General features: G+C 39.7%; 1 protein-coding gene across 1 annotated transcript; it reads right to left on the reverse strand.

The window, feature by feature from the left end:
• Window positions 1-717: 717 nt before the first annotated feature.
• LOC130926173 (gastrula zinc finger protein XlCGF57.1-like) lies at window positions 718-21,306 on the reverse strand. Its single transcript, XM_057851382.1, has 3 exons — window positions 21,213-21,306; window positions 20,819-20,936; window positions 718-6,236 (listed from the first exon to the last, which is right to left on the reverse strand). The coding sequence occupies exons 2-3, from the start codon at window positions 20,855-20,857 to the stop codon at window positions 4,464-4,466; spliced, it is 1,812 nt and encodes a 603-aa protein (XP_057707365.1). The 5' UTR covers window positions 20,858-20,936; window positions 21,213-21,306; the 3' UTR covers window positions 718-4,463.
• Between the last annotated feature and the right edge of the window lie 1,586 nt (window positions 21,307-22,892).

Here is a 22,892-nt window from a genome sequence, read left to right on the forward strand (position 1 = left end):
AGTGCTTTAATTATTTAGTACGATTTGGGGAAAACTCCCACGAAGAATAGTCAACAAAAAAGATAGCAATAGAAATCAAAATCCGCGTTTTTTACTCACTCGAAGATCCAGGAATTCGACCGATCCCAAGGCAATGTTGCAGCCGCGATCAGGCCGTCGATTCCACAAAATAGACTGATCCGAAAAGCTACTGGGGGATCGACGGATTAAAAAAAAATGGACAGATCCAAAACCAATATTGCAGACGCGGTGGGACTGTCGGATCCAGAAAATAGACGGATCCCTTACTTGACTGAGGATCCAGGAAAAATGTTCGGGCGCCACTTGTAACGCGTGGTGGGTAGGATATGTGCATACAGGGACCAAAAAGGGGGAGAAGCTTCCACTTATGCACATTTATTCACTACAAATAATAATTCCACCTTGACCACTCACTTCACTCCCCTTGTTTCCATTTGACTGGAAATTGCATCCAAAAGCAGCACATCGTGGCATTTTACTTCGCGAGTTTAGGCAGCAATAAGCAATTGTTGAACACGCTACACATTTGGAAAGATCCGAATTAAGTCATCACTGCGAGCCTGCAAACCATGGCGCCAACTAACGGTCAAAATATGTACTAAATATTATAAAATACTGCTAACAACATATTTTAGTACAAGAGAACAATTGTGGTTTATTAGAGCCATATGTATTTAAGTTAGACGACCACTTTAACTAAACTAGTGAAATACTTTCCAAAGAAAAAGAATAACATTAAATCTAACCACTGTAGGAAAACTATTATTATTTGAAAATAAAACTGACTAACAAGTTATCCTAATAGCACTTGTTGCATTTTGTCCATATAGTAACACAAGCACATTCCTATCATTTTCCCAAACAAATGGCTATAGAATTCTCAACACTGTTGACCTCTTGGGCTTCAAGCCCACTTAAGAGCAAATGAATCACTACGAAGCTTTGAAGCAATTGGCAGAAAAGCTTTATTTCTTCAATAACAGTTCATACAGATGACGTTGTGCTCCGAAACAATATGACAAAATAAACAAAGCTAAACATCTTTACGTGTTATATAGAGACAAAACAATAATTGTGATTAATATTGATTATTCCATGCAGAGAGAAACTTGATTTTTCCAGTCGGCTCGGCAGAACTTGTTTAGTTACGATGCAACCGTGCTGCCATCTGGTGTTGTATGAAAAAACTACTACTAGTCTATTAACTGGTCAAAAAATACGTCTTTATGACGAGCACAACAGATATTATGGACCAGAGAAATCAAAGGGACACCTCCCCCTTTGAAGAATGCATAGTGTATAGGGTTAACCCTTTAACACCTGAGCCTATTTTGTCTGAATTTGCATGCCTTTGATGAAGAAAAAAATGTTCACAGTGGCCTGCTTGGGTCCCTTTTATTCAGGACACGATAACCTTCATGTCCAAATTGTTGTTTTCTTCACTGATCCACATTTGGACCCAAAAAGACAAAAAAAATCCCTAAATGTTTTGTCAAAATTTGTAAGATTGATGTCCCACTGACGATCAAACACGCTCAACGAAATGTTTTGAAGCTTCTATCTATTCAACTTGTTTGGATAAACATCCAACAGAAAAATATGAGACTGTTTTACATTTAATAATTCAACAGAAACAGCAGGTAAGGTCATCAGCGTTTTTGCTCATTCTACATACAGTGATCCCTTGTTTTTCGCGGTTAATGGCAACCAGAAGCCGCCGCGATGAGTGCAAACCACGGAGTAGCACCATCCCACCCCCCAAATTTTTTTTTTGCATGTTCAATGTATTTTTTTCCAGATTTAGCATAGGAAACTATATATTGTATATATTTTAATGTTTTTTAAGCACTTCAAATAAATTGTAATAACTTTTAAACATGTTACAGTCCCACCAAATTATTTTTAAACAAGGCTAAAGTATAACAATGCATGTCTTTATTAAATTCTTAATTGAGTGAGTCCACTCAAATCCACTTTAAGCTGCTCACAATGAGTTGCCACAGCAACAGTTTAACAAGTTAAACGATGATACACGTATGAGGCGGTTTGAAGTTTCGGCTTACAAGCGTCTCTGGCAAAATCAATTCTTAACGTCTGTAAATCATCGTTAACTTTAATAAGCAACTCTGCCGCACTGCCTGACCAAGAAAAGCGGCTGGAGCCAGAGTGAGAGACTACGTGATCAGAATAGCTCTATAAAATACATTTATTTATATTTTTTAATTTTTTAATTGGAAAAAAAATCTGCAATGGACTGAGGGCGCAAAGTAGCGAGGGATCACTATTCTATGTTCAAAACAGGTTATACACAGGAGACCAACAGTGTAAAATAGTGAAAAAAAATAATATATATATACTGTATATCATCTAACAAAAAGGGTTTAGAGGATATCTATTTGTGAGGTTAGGTCAGGAGTGGGCAAACTATTCCACAAAGGGCCGCTTTCTTTGCAACCCATCAAGAGGACACCTTTGCACCAGTCTGGTTTCTTAAAATCAGTTGATTGCAGTCAGGTGCTTCGTGTTTCCCCAGACCTCTCATTGGTTAAACTGCTTGTGCTGGATCGGTTGTAACAAAGACCAGGACCCACTGCGGCCCTTGAGGACCGGTTTGCCCACCCCTGAGTTAGGTATTGCACCCATTACCTTATCAAGAGCACATACATACAATCAAGCTTCTCGAACGCACACATCTACATACTAATTGAAAAGATTGATAGTGACAAAAAAATAAAACATAACATTGAAAAAAACATTAACATATTATTGTAAATGTCCCTGGCTGGAATATTCAGTCAAAAAGGATTCAGCGTCTACTTCTCCACTAGGTAAGACAGAAAAATGCACGCGCTCACACACGAACACACAGCTGGGATGCCTGTATGTACGAGCACGGGCTAAGCTACTATCTGAGCATATATCTTGTAAGTTTTATTGCTGACCAAGCTTTTCGGGGTTATCAACATTTTTGCAAACTCAACCTATGACAAAAACATTTTGAGATAATGAAAATATGACTAAGACTAATAATTATTATCATCCAAAAGACAGAAGAAAATTAAAAAGGCTGCCAAAAAACATTGCTGCTAATACATAAGTATACTTATTTATAGGGTTGTTCCGATCATGTTTTTTTGCTCCCGATCCGATCCCGATCGTTTTAGTTTGAGTATCTGCCGATCCCGATATTTCCCGATTCTGATTGCTTTTTTTTTGCTCCCGATTCAATTCCAATCATTCCCTATAATTTTTCCCGATCATATACATTTTGGCAATGCATTAAGAAAAAATGAATAAAACTCGGACGAATATATACATTCAATATACAATACATAAGTACTGTATTTGTTTATTATGACAATAAATCCTCAAGATGGCATTTACATTATTAACACGCTTTCTGTGAGAGGGATCCACGGATAGAAAAACTTTGTATATTGTGACTAAATATTGCCATCTGGTGTATTTGTTGAGCTTTCAGTAAATGATACTGTGGCCATCCCAAATGCATGATGGGAAGTGGAACCATGACTGTGCGTCGTGCTACCAAAGGATATATCTTCTCTGCGTTGGGAAATAACTTAAGGTGTTAAGACAAAGATCAATTGCCACCTTGCTTCCCCACATTGCTTCCCATGATATTTTTAATCATTGGGAGAGGGATTGCAAAGCTTTAGCCAATTTAAAAAAGGCTCCAAAGGCTCCCAAAATTCACTCTACTCATTTTGCGCTGCCTTTTATCTCTCTATATAGGTAAAATGGCGTCATTACAGATTGAGCGCGACAATGAGTGAGAGGGTCGTGCAGCGCATACATTAATTGCTTTAAATATTTTAACGTGACACATTTAATAAATCAATTGCCGCCGTTATCAGGATATTTTTGATAACCCTACCTTAAGCCTAAAGACTATGGATGAGTGTAACATATTATGTCTGTAACGTTAAATATAATTAGAAAACGATTTAATTAAAATATATATATATATATATATATATTGATAAAAGGCATGGCCGATATTTTTTTGCCGATTACGATACTTTGAAAATGACGTGATCGGACACCGATTGATCGGGACATCTCTACTTATATATCATATATAGTTTGTGTTGTTAGTACAACTTAATGCGACCATGATTCAATAGCATTGTTGTTTTCGTCAACGGTGACGATAATGAAAATATTTCACAGACAAATAATTTTTTCATGACGATAACATGATGATGGAGAGCTAAAACAGTGTCCTGGACAACGATAACATAACGAGACGATTGCCAGTTTTCCTCTGACGAGACGACAATGCGACAGTTTCTGTCTTATGTTCGTGACAAATTCTTATTGTGAGTGTAATACGTCAGCCTGCATCTTAGTAGTACTGCTCACTGGGTTTTAAGAAGTGCTTCAAGCTAGGCTGCGTTCCTGCCTTGTAAGCAGTAAGTAAATTAGGTGTGTGTTTTTGCGTGATTATTTAAATCTTCTTTCCGGGAGAATTTTTTGTCACAATCTGAGCAGGGAAAAGGCTTTTCCCCGGTGTGTGTACGCGTGTGTGATGTTAGGTGATGCTTCCAAGAAAATCTTTCATCGCAAAGTGTGCAGGCGAAAGGCTTTTCCCCAGTGTGTGCGCTTGTGTGACGCATCAATAGCACCTTCTGGGTGAATCCTTTCCCACAAAAAGTGCAGAGAAAGGGCTTTTCCCCGGTGTGTGTACGCGTGTGTGTTATTAACTGTTGCTCACGACAAAATCTTTTATCACATAGAGAGCAGGCAAAAGGCTTATTGTGTGTTCTTGTGTGATCGTTTAAATCTGATTTCGTCAAGTATCTTTTGTCACAAAGTGAGCAGGTAAAAAGCTTCTCTTCAGTGTGTGTTTTAGTGTGATGGTTTAGTAGTGGTTTCCGAGAGAATCTTTTATGGCAAAGTGAGCAGGAAAAAGGCTTCTCTCCAGTGTGTGTGGGTGTGTGTTTGTCTAAACCTCCCTTACTAATGAACTGTTTACCACAATATGTGCAGACAAAAGGCTTCTCCCCAGTGTGTGTCATTATGTGTTTGTTTAAACTTCCCTTCTCAGTGAATCGTTTACCACAAGACGTGCAGACGAAAGGCTTCTCTCCAGTGTGTATACGCGTGTGTTTGTTTAAACTTCCCTTCAAAGTGAATTGTTTACCACACAATGTGCAGACAAAAGGCTTCTCTCCACTGTGTGCTCTAATGTGTCGGTTTAAACTTCCCTTCTCCGTGAATCGTTTACCACAAGATGTGCAGACAAAAGGCTTCTCTCCAGCGTGTGTTCTTATGTGTTGGTTTAATTGATCCTTCTCGATGAATTTTTTATCACAACATATGCAGAAAAAATGCTTCTCTCTAGTGTGTGTTCTTGCATGTCTGTTGAAAGTTGTCTTATGAGCGAATCTTTTACCGCAAATTGAGCAGATAAAAGGCTTCTCTCCAGTGTGCAATATTGCGTGTGCGTTTAAAATTCTCTTCTGAGTGAATCTTTTACCACAAATTGAGCAGACAAAAGGCTTCTCTCCGCTGTGTATACGCGTGTGTTCTTCTAACCGACTCTTCTGAGAATATCTTTTCTCGCAAAACGAGCAGGCGAAAGGCTTCTCTCCGGTGTGCATTCTTGTGTGCTCAATCAAATATCCCTTTTCAGCAAATCGTTTACCACAGTATGTGCAGCCGAAAGGTTTCTCCCCGGTGTGTGTATGCATGTGTCTTTTTAAGTGATGTTTCTGAGAAAATGTTTTATCACAACGTGAGCAGGTAAAAGGTTTCCCAACCGCTTTTGTGGCTATTTTCATTGCTGACCCGTTGATGGATTTCGAAGCAGTTTGGTCAAAGTCGCCATCCTCCTCATCAGTGTTAAAGTCAGAAGAGTGTGACGTTACGTCCTCGCTGTCCGAGAGCGGTGCAAAGAGACCGCCCGGTTGTGATCGTCCCTCTCCTTCTGTTGTCAGGTGTTGAAGTGAGGTGTCCATCCAAGGTTTCACGGCTCCACTCTCTTCGCTTGGACCTTCATCTTCTTCACTCTTCACACTAACAGTCATTGGAAACTTAGGGATTTCATCTTCCTGTTCTTCTTCTTTAATGCTGGGGGTCTCTGGCTCCGCCTCCAGCTTGATGTACGGCATCTCCCACTCCTCCTCCTCTTTAACTTGGAGGGGATCGTGCTTCTGAGGGTGAAGCGCTTTAATAGTGATGTCCGCGGGACACTGGATGAAAAAAATCATATGATTTGCTAAAGTTGAGCTTTGCTCATCCTCCCGCCGTGATTTTCATGTTGTATATTTTTTACCGGCACGAAGGCCTTGTTCAGACTGGCAGCCAAAATCTGATTTTTAGCCCATCTAGATTGTTACTGGATTGCTCTTTTGTAGTCTGAACAGTCACAAACCACAGAATTTGGATTGCTCTTTTGTAGTCTGAACAGTCACAAACCACAGAAATTAATATTTTTGCGAGAAAGATTGAAACCACATACAGGAGGTAGTTTGAATCCATTATGAATAACATGTTTCTCAATCTCAACAGCGAAGATGGGTTTGACTGTCCGCGCAGTCGCTATGCGATGGAAAACTCAATGTGGCAGAAAGCGCCAACTGAAGTGAAGAGCAGTCAAAAAGAATGGAACACGCTTAGGAAAACAGCAGTATACACTGGGGAGAACAAGTATGTGATACATTGCCGATTTTGCTGGTTTTCCCACTTGCAAGCCATGTAGAGGTCTGTCATTTGTATCATAAGTTCTCTTCAGCTGTGAGGGACGGAATCTAATACAAAAATCCAGAAAATCACATTGTATAATTTTTAAATAATAAATTTGTATTTAACTGCATGAAATAAGTATTTGATACATTACCAACTAGTAAATATTTCGGCTCTTAGTTCTTTTTTAAGAAACCCTCCTGTTCTCCACTCATTACCGGAAGTAACTGCACCTGTTTGAACTTGTTACTTGTTTAAAAGACACCTGTTCACATGCTCAAACAAACAAACTCCAACCTCTCCACAATGGCCAAGACCAAAGAGCTGTGTAAGGACATCAGGGATAAAAATAATAGACCTGCACATGGCTGGGATGGGCTACAGGAAAATAAGCAAGCAGCTTAGTGAGAAGGTAACAACTGTTGGAGCGATTATTAGAAAATGGAAGAAGTTCAAGTTGACGGTCAATCTGCCTCGCTCTGGGGCTCCATGCAAGATCTCACCTCATGGGGCATCACTGATCATGAGGAAGGTGAGGGATCAGCCCAGAACTACACGGCAGGACCTGGTCAATGACCTGAAGAGAGCTGGAACCACAGTCTCGAAGAAAACCATCGGAAACACATTATGCCGTCATGGATTAAAATCTACACCGCACGGAAGGTCCCGCTGCTGAAGCCAGTGCATGTCCATACACGTCTGAAGTTTACCAATGACCTCGTCATTGGCTCGTCGTGTTTGGAGGAAAAAGAAGGATGAGTACAACCCCAAGAACACCATCCCAACCGTGAAACACTGAGGAGGAAATATCATTTTTGGGGGCTGCTTCTCTGCCAAGGGTACAGGACGACTGCACCGTATTGAGGGGAGGTTGGATGGGGCTATGTATCGCCAGATCTTGGCTGACAACTTCCTTCCTTCAGTGAGAGCCTTGAAGATGGGTCGTGGCTGGGTCTTCCAGCATGACAACGACCCTAAGCACATAGCCAAGGCAACTTAAGAGTGGCTCCGTAAGAAGCATCTTAAGGTCCTGGAGTGGCCTAGCCAGTCACCAGATCTGAACCCGATAGAAAATGTATGGAGGGAACTCAAAGTCCGTGTTGCCCGGCAGCAGCACCGAAACCTGAAGGCTCTGGAGAAGGCTGCATGGAGGAGTGGGCCAAAATCCCTGCTGCAGTGTGTGCAAACCTTGTCAAGGACTACAGGAAACGTTTGGTATCTGTAATAGCAAACAAAGGTTTCTGTACCAAATATTAAGTTCGATTTTTGTGATGTATCAAATACTTATTTCATGCAATTAAATGCAAATTTATTATTTAAAAATCATACACTGTGATTTTCTGTTTTTTTGTATTAGATTCCGTCCCTCACAGTTGAAGAGAACTTATGATACAAATTACAGACCTCTACATGCTTTGCAAGTGGGAAAACCAGCTAAATCGGCAGTGTATCAAATATTTGTTCTCCCCACTGTATATTAATATTTTGATGTAAATTTTGACTCATTTCCCTGCCGACTAGTGTCAGATTTTATTTACGACTAGTCGAGTAGTGTATAAGCAAGAAAATTCGCAATTGTATACACATATTAAATCAGAAGATTAAAATGCAAAGGTTTTGTGTATTTACGAGCTATTTCAGCTCAAACATTCAGGATAAGTTGTTTATTTCAATTCTACTGATGTAACAAAAACTGAGTGAATAAAGGTAAATAAGAGAAATGCATTCCTGATACGTTCGCCAAAACATTCCCAAACTTCGGGTTCCTGCCCCCTCCTATGTGTATGCGTGGGTCGGAGGAGGCATGATTGCTTTACATATGTGTCTTTGTAGTGTCTACAAATAAACAGAAACTGACAAACAATAAGTCACACTATACTTATTTCGTCTGTGCTATGCTAATCAGGCTAATTACACAGATATACAGAAAGTTACAAATATAACTGCAGGCGCTTGTATTTATACACAAACACACCTTTGAAGAAGTTAAATCTTTCAATCAATCCACATACAGTGCCCTCCATAATTATTGGCACCCCTGAAGAAGATGTGTTTTTTAGCTTCTAATATTTTTTTTAATTCAAATAATATGGGACTTGGTCTCATCTGACACAGCACACGGTCCCAGTTGAAGCCTGGGACCGTGTGTGTTTTTGTCTGAGACAGGGCTTGAGCTTTTTGGCAACAAACACTAAGTGGGTCTGGCGTGCCACGAAAGATGCGCATGCTGAAAAGCACCTCATACCCACTGTGAAGTATGGGGGTGGGTCAGTGATGCTGTTTGAATGTTTCGCTTCCAAAGGCCCGGGTTTGTTAGGGTGCATGGCATCATGAATGCTTTGAAATACCAGGACATTTTAAATCAAAATCTGTTGCCCTCTGCCCAAAAGCTGAAGATGGGTCATCACTGGGTCTTTCAGCAAGACGGTGACCCTAAACATATGGCCAAATCTACACAGAAATGGTTCACCAGACACAAAATCAAGCTCCTCCCATGGTCATCTCAGTCCCCAGACCTTGTTTTGTTGGCAAAAGGGGGTTGTACAAAGTATTAACACCAGGGGTGCTAATAATTGTGACACACATTATTTGATGTCAAATAATTTTTTCTTTATATGGGATTTTTTTCCCCACTGAATGAATGCACTTGTATTAAAGGGTGGATGTTTCTCTTTTTTTCCATTAAGGTCCCATATTATTTGAATAAAAAACAAATATTAGAAGCTAAAAAACACATCTTTTTCAGGGGTGCCAATAATTATGGAGGGCACTGTATTGTTGTACTTACTTGAGCATTTTGTCCTAATAAACGTCGGTCTGAGCTTTTGGTGGCCAAAATTATGCCTCATCAGAACAAATAACAAAACGTAACAACCTGGCATTTTAAACAGCCTGATTGCAAAGATGACCAAGATGCTGCGTTTAATCGACTAGTAAAATATGAAATGTTTATGAGTAGGAGGTTAAACGATTAAACGACTAGTCACACACATCCCTATATATGTATAGGGCTGCAGCTATCAATTATTTTAGTAGTCATTTAATCTATGAACTAGTTGGTTTGAATAATCGAGTAATCGGATAACATAAAAAAATTTAAATACCTGAGCTGAACCTCAAACTGCATAAATAGAATAAATGAGGAACCAAGTACAACAAAACAACAATTGGCTAACTTACAAGCCTGCTAGCTTAAAAACTATAAAATGGTAACTTTTCTTTTTCGTTAACAATGCGCTTAACAAATGGTTCAAAAATATACCTATAAACTAAACTACGAATGCATTAAAAAAACATTAGCTCAAACAAAAACTTAGCTTCTGTTGGTTTCAACAGGGAGCAGCTGCTGGACTTAGCCATGTTAAAAGAGATATGTCATATTCACTGTTGCCACTAGAGGGAAGCGTATCCACCAAAATCAATAAAACTCAATGCAAACTTTCAAACATAACCATTACAACGCCACTTTAATTAAACAAATACTCGAAGCAACACAATTTAATTTGAATTTTTTTTCTAGTAGAATTACTCGAGTTAATCGATTAGTCGTAGTAGCACTAAAAAACATATATACAGTGGTACCTCTACATATGAAGTTAATTCGTTCCAGGACCTTGTTTGTAAATCCAAATGGTTGTATGTCGAGCGGGATTTTCCCATAAATACAAATTATAATTCCATTAATTCGTTCCACAGCCCGAAAACCTACACTAAATCCTTAAAAAAAAAATACTGCTGGTACTATTACACATAGCAATTACACATAGCGAAACAAATAAATTATAAATGAAAATCGGAATAATATTATACTAATAATAATAACAATAATTCCTATAATAATGTAACAAATCGGGTTATAATGTGGCGGACGTTTTTTGCTGTACCTGAACGCACCGCGGGGCTGACATGCCAGGGACATAGCGGTAAGCTTGAGAGTTTCACTTTCACTTCCAATGTTTTCTTGAGAACACAGTCGATTGTGGCAGACAGTAGGCGTTTTGTGTTGAATAAGTTGTAAAATAAATGATAAAAACGTGGCAAAGCTGCCGATTTCTTTGGCGATGTTACCACGATAATAATTGTCAGTTTAACTTATAAAGACTGGCGAACGGTCGTCGGAGGAGGACCGTGGAGATGTATTCTTGAGCCAGTTCACGGATGCGCAGCCCACACTCATATTTTTCTATAATTTGCAACTCCATTTAAAAGGTAAGCATCACCTTTTTCTTTGTTTCACCACCTGTACCAACCTTTTTGAAACTTTTTGTGTTGATTTCTCACACAAGAAAATCCACCGTTCGTTCGTTTGCGGTGATGTCATGTCATCGTATTTCGAGCATGTCGTCTATATATACACTCACCAGCCACTTTATTAGGTACACCTGTCCAACTGCTTGTTAACACTTAATTTCTAATCAGCCAATCACATGGCGGCAACTCAGTGCATTTAGGCATGTAGACATGGTTTAAGACAATCTCCTGCAGTTCAAACCGAGCATCAGAATGGGGAAGAAAGGTGATTTGAGTGACTTTGAACGTGGCATGGTTGTTGGTGCCAGAAGGGCTGGTCTGAGTATTTCAGAAACTGCTGATCTACTGGGATTTTCACGCACAACCATCTCTAGGGTTTACAGACAATGGTCCGAAAAAGAAAAAATATCCAGTGAGCGGCAGTTCTGTGGGCGGAAATGCCTTGTTGATGCCAGAGGTCAGAGGAGAGTGGCCAGACTGGTTCGAGCGGATAGAAAGGCAACAGTGACTCAAATAACCACCCGTTACAACCAAGGTAGGCAGAAGAGTGTCTCTGAACGCACAGTACGTCAAACTTTGAGGCAGATGGGCTACAGCAGCAGAAGACCACACCGGGTGCCACTCCTTTCAGCTAAGAAAAGGAAACTGAGGCTACAATTTGCACAAGCTCATCGAAATTGGACAATAGAAGATTGGAAAAACATTGCCTGGTCTGATGAGTCTCGATTTCTGCTGCGACATTCGGATGGTAGGGTCAGAATTTGGCATCAACAACATGAAAGCATGGATCCATCCGGTCTTGTATCAATGGTTCAGGCTGGTGGTAGTGGTGTAATGGTGTGGGGAATAATTATTTGGCACTCTTTGGGCCTCTTGGTACCAATTGAGCATCGTTGGAACGCCACAGCCTACCTGAGTATTGTTGCTCATCATGTCCATCCCTTTATGACCACAATGTACCCAACTTCTGATGGCTACTTTCAGCAGGATAATGCGCCATGTCATAAAGCTGGAATCATCTCAGACCGGTTTCTAGAACATAACAATGAGTTCACTGAACTCAAATGGCCTCCACAGTCACCAGATCTCAAATCCAATAGAGCATCTTTGGGATGTGGTGGAACGGGAGATTTGCATCATGGATGTGCAGCCGACAAATCTGCACCAACTGTGTGATGCCATCATGTCAATATGGACCAAACTCTCTGAGGAATGCTTCCAGCACCTTGTTGAATCTATGCCACGAAGAATTGAGGCAGTTTTGAAGGCAAAAAGGGGTCCAACCTGTTACTAGCATGGATACCTAATAAAGTGGCCGGTGAGTGTATATTAGGGGTGTAACGTTACACAAAAATCTCGGTTGGGTATGTACCTCGGTTTTTAGGTCACGGTACAGTTCATTTTCGCTATAGTAAGAAAACAAAATGCAAAATATAAATGTGCTAGTTGTTTATTACACACTTTTGTGCTTCCAACAAAAGGAACATTAGCCTATACAAAGCTAGAATTCTGCTCTAAAAGTAGCGGGTATTTAAAGATAATCCAAAAACAATTTGCCTTTCAGACCCCGCATATTGGTCAGCTTTCTTTCTGAAAGAAAGAAGAAAAAAGAAGTCCTGTGCTAAAGAGAAAAGCAATCCCAATGACAAAGATTTTAACATGTATTTTACAGATGAAAGGCCTCAATGAAAAATTTTTTTTCTTATGAACGGTTTTCAAAAGCTTTATTGGTGGATTTTCTCAAGTTAAAGCACCACACAGAAAGTAATTAATTGTGTCAGCAGGATGTGTGTATTATTCTTATTATTTAATTACAGGTGTTTTAGCTCATTTCAATTTATTTTATTTAAATAGGCTATTATTTATTTTATTATGTGTTTATATTTTACAAATGAGATGTAGTATTCATTTATATTGTATATTTTATGTTGCAAAACTTTAGTTCCTATGTGAATATTAGTTACTTGTTGTGTATTGAACACGGGGCCGTGTTGGTTATTATTATAGCAGAGAAGACTGCAGTAAATCAACAAAGACCAATCAACTGTGCCCCTATCTTTCACTCAAGAGATCTGATGGACTCAGAAAGTGGGTTACGATTGCATATTAGTTTGAAAATCGACCAGATCCACCGTATTTTTACCAAGCGACTTCCGGTCTGCCCGATCATAGCTACCGGTAGTAGTATTGACACAGGAGGTCTGCGTCTCACGTCAAATAATAAAATCTGCCTTTCTTTTCTTGTGCGTCTCGTTAAGCCGCTTCTGGGACGAGTCTAACACGCGGCCGCACTGCGACTGGTGTGCATTGGCTGATTGACTCTAACGCCCGTGTTTCACTGCGTTCTCACGGCAGCCACGTTGTCGCGCCGTTGACGTTTCTGGGTTATAGCCTACTGTCCTACCGTGTTGGTCCTCATTATAGTAGAGAAGACGGAGTAAATATAATCTACACAAAGAAACTGTAACCCGATTGACTCACAGCCTCGAAAAGTAAGGGTTACATTACGTCAGAAACTCGTTCGGTACGCGTCCGTTCCAAACCGAGCACCATGTACCGAAACGGTTCAATATTATTACATGTACCGTTAGACCCTTAATATATATACACACATGCACTTTCTCATTTGTGCTTTTTTTTTTCACGTCTATTTACATTGTTAATTTTCACGGAAGGTAACAAAATAATGAATGAACTCGTGCGGAATTATGCACATCGCAAAAAATGGTGAAATAACTAAAAACATGTATAATATTCTGGTATCTTCAAAGGAGCCACCCTTTGCTCTCATTACTTTGCATTCTCTTGATGAGATTCATGAGAGAGTCACCTGAAATGGGTTTTGCCTTCACAGGTATATATGCCTGCAGTCTGAACGCAGCTTAAGAACCCTTTGGCTGTAGATACAGTAAATACTAAGCTTGAGAACGATAAACCGATACGACCGGATATCCAGTTTTACAGATGAGAGATACAGCTGTATCTAGAGCTGTCCCGACTAGTCGACATAGTCGACGTCATCGATGACGTAAATCCGTCGACGAGCACAACATCCTGTCGACGGTTAATGAAGGGTTAAAAAAAAAAAATACATGCGTGGAAAGTTCAGAATGTCGGATGCTCTGTATGCAAGCGGGGAAAGCGGCACAAAGCCAAAAAAAGCGCACCAGAGTGTCCAAAACATTGACTTATTTCAAAGAAACTTCTGTCCTGTCTGTTCAATGCCAAGCTTGGCTGCACGTCGGCCGTGAATAAACACCTCAAGCGCCGTCACCGTTTGTAAATTTTTTTTTTCTTTCATTTTTTGTACACCAGAGGGTGCTGTCGCCTTACTGAATAATAATGTTTCATTGACAATGGGCCTATAAGTGCTATTAGTATTGTCCTTAATGCTAACTGAAAGGTTTATTTAATGTTATGGTTTATTTTATGGTATAGAAAATTATATAAGGTTAAAAGATCATAAATATATACAGTATATACAGTGATTGCACTCAAGGGAGAGATTGTCAATGATAAGGTAATAAATTAAGGTAAAGGCAATTCATTGATATATAAATAAGGTTTAAAAGGAAAAACGTGAAAAGTTTTTGTTAATTTCTAATTGTGTTGTTTTATTTGTGTGCACCATAGCTCTTACGGTGTGATTACATCAAGTATGGAATAAAAGTTGTAAATCATCAGTTTAAGAGACCACCTTTTCAATCAGGGATGCTACACTAGTAAATTCTATCAGCATTTGAACTAATTGTTTATTTGTGATTTATTATTATTTATGTGTTTATCTGTAATAATTTAAGTGTTCCAATATGTTTTTTGTGAATTGATAAGCGTCAACAAAAATTTCATTGCTAAATTAGTAAACAAAAACAATTAAAAAAATTTTTTTTTTAATTATTAGATTAGTCGACTAATCGTAAAAATAGTCGGCTGACTAATCGGGAGAAAATTAGTCGTTTGGGACAGCCCTAGCTGTATCGATAGTAAAGTTACCATTCGACAGTAATTACAGTGCCTTGCAAAAGTATTCGGCCCCCTTGAATCTTGCAACCTTTCGCCACATTTCAGGCTTCAAACATAAAGATATGAAATTTAAATTTTTTTTGTCAAGAATCAACAACAAGTGGAACACAATCGTGAAGTGGAACAACATTTATTGGATAATTTAAACCTTTTTAACAAATAAAAAACTGAAAAGTGGGGCGTGCAATATTATTCGGCCCCTTTACTTTCAGTGCAGCAAACTCACTCCAGAAGTTCAGTGAGGATCTCTGAATGATCCAATGTTGTCCTAAATGACCGATGATGATAAATAGAATCCACCTGTGTGTAATCAAGTCTCCGTATAAATGCACCTGCTCTGTGATAGTCACAGGGTTCTGTTTAAAGTGCAGAGAGCATTATGAAAACCAAGGAACACACCAGGCAGGTCCGAGATACTGTTGTGGAGAAGTTTAAAGCCGGATTTGGATACAAAAAGATTTCCCAAGCTTTAAACATCTCAAGGAGCACTGTGCAAGCCATCATATTGAAATGGAAGGAGCATCAGACCACTGCAAATCTACCAAGACCCGGCCGTCCTTCCAAACTTTCTTCTCAAACAAGGAGAAAACTGATCAGAGATGCAGCCAAGAGGCCCATGATCACTCTGGATGAACTGCAGAGATCTACAGCTGAGGTGGGAGAGTCTGTCCATAGGACAACAATCAGTCGTACACTGCACAAATCTGGCCTTTATGGAAGAGTGGCAAGAAGAAAGCCATTTCTCAAAGATATCCATAAAAAGTCTCGTTTAAAGTTTGCCACAAGCCACCTGGGAGACACACCAAACATGTGGAAGAAGGTGTTCTGGTCAGATGAAACCAAAATTGAACTTTTTGGCCACAATGCAAAACGATATGTTTGGCGTAAAAGCAACACAGCTCATCACCCTGAACACACCATCCCCACTGTCAAACATGGTGGTGGCAGCATCGTGGTTTGGGCCTGCTTTTCTTCAGCAGGGACAGTGAAGATGGTTAAAATTGACGGAAAGATGGATGCAGCCAAATACAGGAACATTCTGGAAGAAAACCTGTTGGTATCTGCACAAGACCTGAGACTGGGATGGAGATTTATCTTCCAACAGGACAATGATCCAAAATATAAAGCCAAATCTACAATGGAATGGTTCAAAAATAAACGTATCCAGGTGTTAGAATGGCCAAGTCAAAGTCCAGACCTGAATCCAATCGAGAATCTGTGGAAAGAGCTGAAGACTGCTGTTCACAAACACTCTCCATCCAACCTCACTGAGCTCGAGCTGTTTTGCAAAGAAGAATGGGCAAGAATGTCAGTCTCTTGATGTGCAAAACTGATAGAAACATACCCCAAGTGACTTGCAGCTGTAATTGGAGCAAAAGGTGGCGCTACAAAGTATTAACGCAAGGGGGCCGAATAATATTGCACGCCCCACTTTTCGGTTTTTTATTTGTTAAAAAAGTTTAAATTATCCAATAAATTTTGTTCCACTTCACGATTGTGTCCCACTTGTTGTTGATTCTTGACAAAAAATTAAAATTTTACATCTTTATGTTTGAAGCCTGAAATGTGGCGAAAGGTTGCAAGGTTCAAGGGGGCCGAATACTTTTGCAAGGCACTGTACATACATGCACTTTCTCATTTCTGCGTTTTTTTTAATTTTCACGTCTATTTACATTGTTAATTCTCACTGAAGGTAACAAAATAATGAATGAACACGTGCAGAATTATGTACTTTGCAAAAAATGGTGAAATAACTAAAAAAATGTGTAATATTCAAGTATCTTCAAAGTAGCCACCCTTTGCTCTGATTACTTTGCATTCTCTTGATGAGATTCAAGAGGGAGTCACCTAAAATGGTTTTTGCCTTCACAGGTATATATGCCTGAAGTCTGAACGCAGCTTAAGAGCCCTTTAGCTGTAGATACAGTAAATACTAAGCTTGAGAACGATAAACCGATACGACCGGATAGGCGGTTTTACAGATGAGAGATAAAGCTGTATCGATAGTAAAATTACCATTCGACAGTAATTGTCCATTAAATATTCAATGAACCGATAGTAGAGAAAGAATTCAGCTATCGTGGGCACAAGAATAGGCTTCTAATGCCTTGTTCAATGAATTTTTTAATATGATAATAATTTAGCTTTTACTTTACATGCTGCGCTTGGGTCATTCACCACACAGACAGATCTAAACCGCACGCATTATATAATATGGACAAGCACTACTCAGTCGTGGTTGCCTCAACTTGCCATGCATTTCGGCGGAACCGCTACTAGTCGCTGTCAGTTAAGCCAGTCGCAATATGCAATAATTCCATTTATCGCACGATAAATAAAACTGAAGGTGGTAATTTTTGAGCTGCAATTTATCGCCTGGCGTCCACGTGCGTGCGCGCGTGCGGCAGACGTGCTTTTAAAAGTTCGGATTCCTTGTTGCCAACTGCGCAAAATGCATCTTCGTTCACAGCCCGGCAAAAAAACTAGCGCCGGAGCCAATCGTTCCTATTATATCCTATTGTTCAACGTTTACCGGCCGCATCAGTGCTCCGGATTGACTGTGCCCCGGATTGACTGCGGACCATCTCCGGCGCGCCGGTGTTGTCGACGTGTGGGCGCTCCCGTCAGGAGTGACATTTCACGCGGGGCGGCTATTTTTCGGCACAACGCCGGATATTTACAACGAAGTCCGCCAAAACACTGTTACCGACTTGGCTGCTACGAACAACCTCGCTTTGAAAACGGACAGCTGAATGGAAATGATGAACATTGTGTGGCAAATTAAGAGCGCTGTGCTTCAAACTCGTCCTGTTTATGAAAGTCGATTGTCATATGCTGGTGTTGTGCAGTAATAAGCAGTCGTGAGTTCAGCGGCGTTTGCTAACTTTTTTAATGCGCACACACTAGATATCATGAAATAGCAAACTAGATGTGCTATGTCCCATGCCATTGGCTCCGTGAACCTAGAGTGATTATGGGACACGTAGTCCATAAACTACATCGATGAATTCTAAACTGTCATGACTGAATGGAAGTTAAGAAGGCCAAATCAATCCATACTATAGCTATACTATAGATAATGTTGCAAATATTGTTAATTGAGTACGTGACACAGATGGATTCGGATCACAAATAGGATGTCTTGCTCATGTAGTAAACCTAGCTGCTAAGAGAGCTGTCGTAATCAACAGTGTGCCCCGCCTCACTTTACAAACAGTTAAAGTGCATGTGACACGAAAAAGCATGTTTATTTCATAATACACGCGGTATTTTATGCCCCTGAATGATATGGACCGCTTGGATGTGTGTGGAAGTGATGGCAATATTTATTTATTTTTTAAATCCTGCGCCATGAAAATGAGTGACTTCCGGCTTCGGTCTTGCATTGAGGAGGAGGGCGCTGTGACGTGTACGGTAGAAGACGTCCTCTTCACTATACAGTGTACTGTTGTGTATGAGGACGAAGGATTCAGCTGATTTTGCGGATTAATACGTTTATTTTTCGCATCACGCCAGCCAAACGGCTGCAGAAAAATCATTCTGTATGCGGGAGAGGCGTATGCGCCTTTTTTGAGTTTCAAAAGGTTCCCATTCACCGTGGATATTTACTGTGGGACCATTGGACTTACGAGGAAGTGAGTAAACATCTTGTTTTGTATTATGTCAAATACGAATACAGCGATTACAAAGTAAACACTACAAACGTCCTTTAAATGAAAGACTACTTATGTTTGATCATTGATAGGCATGTAAAAAGCTCTCCTCATGCGCATTAGCAGCACGTTAGCTGCACAACAACTCCAGCCACCCTCCTCCGGGGAACGAACTGTAAATTGCTCTCCGCCGGGCGGTTTTCCGATCCACAAAGACAATCGACAACCGGGTCGTCATGTCAGATAATCCAGGCTAGTTATGTGTGATTTTCCGCTTCGAAGACTTTGAAACATCACTCGGTTCGGGTTAGCATGTCGGCTAGCTGTTATGACTCTTGGTTTGTTTACATTCTCCGAAGCCGGGGAAGGGAAATGATATATGTCCGATTTAGGTGTCATAAAACATCGTTCGGGAGGTGCGACAGTATTTTTGAATTTAAGAGTAAATATTTATCGCCTTTAAATGGGTGTACTTGATCTATTAATATATACTGTATTCTCACTGTTATTGTAAAAAAAAAAATTTTTTTTAATCGGGGGGGGGGGGGGGGGGGGCGCAATAATATCGCATATCGCAATAATTTATGAGATAAATTATTGCACACTAAAATGTGTTATCGCGACAGGCCTACCGTCATTACCCGATCGTCACGGGCGTGTCATAACAACGCGAGAGCTAACAAAACCACTGTAACGCACACTCCATAGCGTTTTCTTCAGAACCCAAAATGAAACTAGTAGTGGCAACGAAGCAACATGCTAAAACAATGGACAGTTTGATCACCATAACCACGCCAGCAACATGCAGCGATTGATTTTCAACGCACCCAGGAAAACAAAAGTCGGACTTTGAAGTGATGAAGGCAGCCAGATCTGTTCGCATGGGACAGAGGCTAGAGCTAGTGTGAAGCGGTACAGCGATCTTGAGTTTATAACCCTCAAAAGTAACCCACTACAATGGTGGAAAGGGTGGCATATTGTTTCCACGAAACGTCTACTTAAACATGAACAAGTGTTAGTTGATCTCCTTCAAGAAAAATCTGCCCTTCAAAAAAGATATGGACAGTGATGAGGAATAAAAAAATGTGGAAGCACAGGCATAAGTGAATGACTTTGCTGTGTATAAGGTTAAAGTAATGATTATTGACCTGTCTGTCTAAAATGCCATGTTTTTATTCCTCCAATTATACTAGTCATACAGCATAATTATTTATTTATGATAACGCTAGCAGGTTTAATTCATTTTTTCTAGAGCTGCTGCATATAATTAATATTTTTTGTTTGTAAGAGGTTTACGTTGAAAGTTTGCTCTTGAATTACTTACCTCTTGTGTTAAAAACACCAGGAAATACGGTAATTGAATTACTGCACTTTATTGTTGTCTGTCACTGGAGTTTTATTTTATTATCAATCCCATCCAACAAAATGACGGTCATATAGTAAGCCTTATTTTTTTTTTTCATAAAAAAAATAAAACATAACATTGGTATGAAATTTTGTTGTTTGATTTTGCCATTACAAATGTGGTCTTTTTTATATGTTTAAAATACTGTACAAACACACACATCAAATGTTTACTATCGTTTTCACTCTGTATCGAACCGTATCATTCTTAAACTATATCGAATCGTATCGAATCGCTTGGCCTTAAAAATGTATCGTTTTTTTAATCGAATCGTAACCTGTGTGTCTAGATACATATCGAATCGGCTTCATGCCAGAGATTCCCAACCCAAGGAAATACTTTATTATGGACACCCATTTTTCATCAACCTTTTCACTGCCATTGATGATGACAGATAGAATTGTTAACTCATTGGCTGCTATTGACAGCCATAGACGTCCATTCCGTTTGAAGTGGGAGGGATGGCAGCCAATGAACTGCCAGATTCCCAGTTCAAATGGATTAGACATCTACTAGTGATGAACTCATTGAAATTCACAGTGGAAGGATGAAAATAGCTTGTTTTTTCTATAGAATATCCTTGCATGACCTACATATTGATCATTGTTGTATTGTCATAACGTGAGGTTATCGTGAGCCTTGTATGGCAAGTCAGATGTTGGAATTTTGCCCGACAGTCGCAATCACTGGTCACAGTCACATCAAAGCAAGTCTGATATTGCTTCAAAAAACAAAACAACTCATGTCGTGATCTTACCGTCATTTTCTTTTGTGTTACAGTTGCTCGTCGTGGCATGGATTTCCTCTCCTCATCTTCCACGTCTCTACTCTTTGACTTGATGTTTGGGATTGCGTTGCTCTTCAGTCCGTAGCATCTTTAAAGACAAGTCAAAACAGAGTCTCATACAATTAAATGCAATCGCTCTCATGCTAACAGAGCAAACCCCCCTGACCCTTAAATCAAAATGTACAATTTCGGAAGTAGCATGTAGCTAAAGCAATCGAAATGCGTTAACGTGTCTTGGCTAGCGAGCTAAGCTAAAGAAAACGAAGTTATGTAAGCCTGGAAAGCTTTAGCAAAAAGCCAAACAACTTCCACCAAGCTTTAAGATAAGACTTTTTAGTCCACTATATTCTTGCTTTATACTTACCCAATGAGGATACTCTGAGGGAGCTCGTTTGGTTAGGAGAAGGGAACACAAAAGCATACAAGTCCCGGAAGGGTACACAGATGATGCGTCATGTGCACCGGAAGTAGAAACATTAGGCGGCGTTTGAGGCGGGGCAGTGCCCTCTCTGGTGGCCGAAAAATGTCATTGCATGTAATTGGCCTTCCTATAAATTATTTTTATTTTTTCTTAACATGATAGACAAATGAACAATCAACAATACAAACAAAAACAAAACAAACACAAATATGCCAGGGGGTATAAACATACCAAACATTGCACATCAGAGAGAGAAAAAAAAATAAAAAAAAATGAAGTAATCAATTATTCACAAAAAGTTCACAAATAGTTTTTTCCGCTTTCAGATTCTTTGTTATTATGGAGTCACAGGAGTGCCAAAATTAAAAATGAATAAATAAATAAATGAATGAATAAATAAATATAAAGAGAAATAAATATATAAATAAATAAATATATAACTGTATACTTTGTCATTGACATTTACTTTTGGTCATTAACAACCACAAACGGAAAAAACAATGACAATATTTTTCATTGACTTTTACTTTCTGTCATTGAACACCACAAATGGAAAAAACAATGACAATTGTATTTTTTGCCTTTGCCTCTTCTGTTTGGGACTGTAAATGGCAAATGTGCAGAGAAACGGTCTGTCAATCAAATGACGTTGGGAGGGGGGCTTTGCAACCAGGAATAGCAGTCGATAACTGATTATTCCTGGTTTAACTTTCCGCACATGTCCCGTACGGCTACCCAAGCGCGACCGCGGCTGTTTTGTGTGACTGCACTACGCCACGTCCTCCAATGTCGTCATGATTATAAACGTGAAGATTCGGACATAGAAAATAATTATTCTTTGAATGGTCTGGCATGTGTGTCGATTAATTAGGCTCGAGCGTTTACGTCACAGCAGCACGGGATCGTGCGAGATTTGCGACAACGCATCCATTGCGGAAGCACGTCTGCATCACGGGACATTTAAACTTAACGGCAAATACAATTCAACTACGAGTGCCAAAGATGGAAAAATGTAAGGAAAACTTGCCAGTTCGAAACAGAGACAAACTTGTTACCACGGCAAAGGACAGATATGTGAGCAATTTTAAGGATGTGAACAATGTTGACCCTCACGAGCAAGCCGAACACAAATGGAATAAAGATGTCGACAAGCTTCCACCACTACGCGAAATGGACATCACGCTGTATTTAGTGTTTGGTATATGTTACTACACTCATCAGCAATTCCGAAAATACAAATCGCTACAAAGCTACGAACAGTTTTGCTGCGGATGGGTGCAGGATCTTCACTTTATGGCCATAGCAAACGGCAACACCATCTTTCTAGCAAAGGTAGGCAATGTGTGTTTACATTAGTCTGTGACCACGGATGTACAAATCTTTTGCTGCATAAAATGTAGCCTGTGTACAAATTCTTTGCCACTCTCTCACGTCAAAATATTACAGCTTTTTCATTTAGCAACGACAGGAATGATGTCTTATCAAGACAATGCACATGTATGCATGCTAGTTGTTTAGCTGTAGCAATAGCTAACAACAGGGCGACTTAGGGCGTAAAGTTACTGAAATTTGCGTAAACAAACGAAATTAACTTACCGGAGTGGACGTGCATAGAGCAAACTC

The sequence above is a fragment of the Corythoichthys intestinalis genome, chromosome 1 (genome assembly GCF_030265065.1).
Source record: "Corythoichthys intestinalis isolate RoL2023-P3 chromosome 1, ASM3026506v1, whole genome shotgun sequence".
Taxonomy (NCBI): domain Eukaryota; kingdom Metazoa; phylum Chordata; class Actinopteri; order Syngnathiformes; family Syngnathidae; genus Corythoichthys; species Corythoichthys intestinalis.

Coding starts and splice junctions, on each gene's coding strand:
- LOC130926173 (XM_057851382.1), bottom strand. CDS start 20,857: ATGCCACGACGAGCAACTGTAACACAAAAGAAAATGACG. Junction 6,237..20,818: donor TAACACAAAAGAAAATGACG/GTAAGATCACGA, acceptor TTTTTCATCCAG/TGTCCCGCGGACATCACTAT.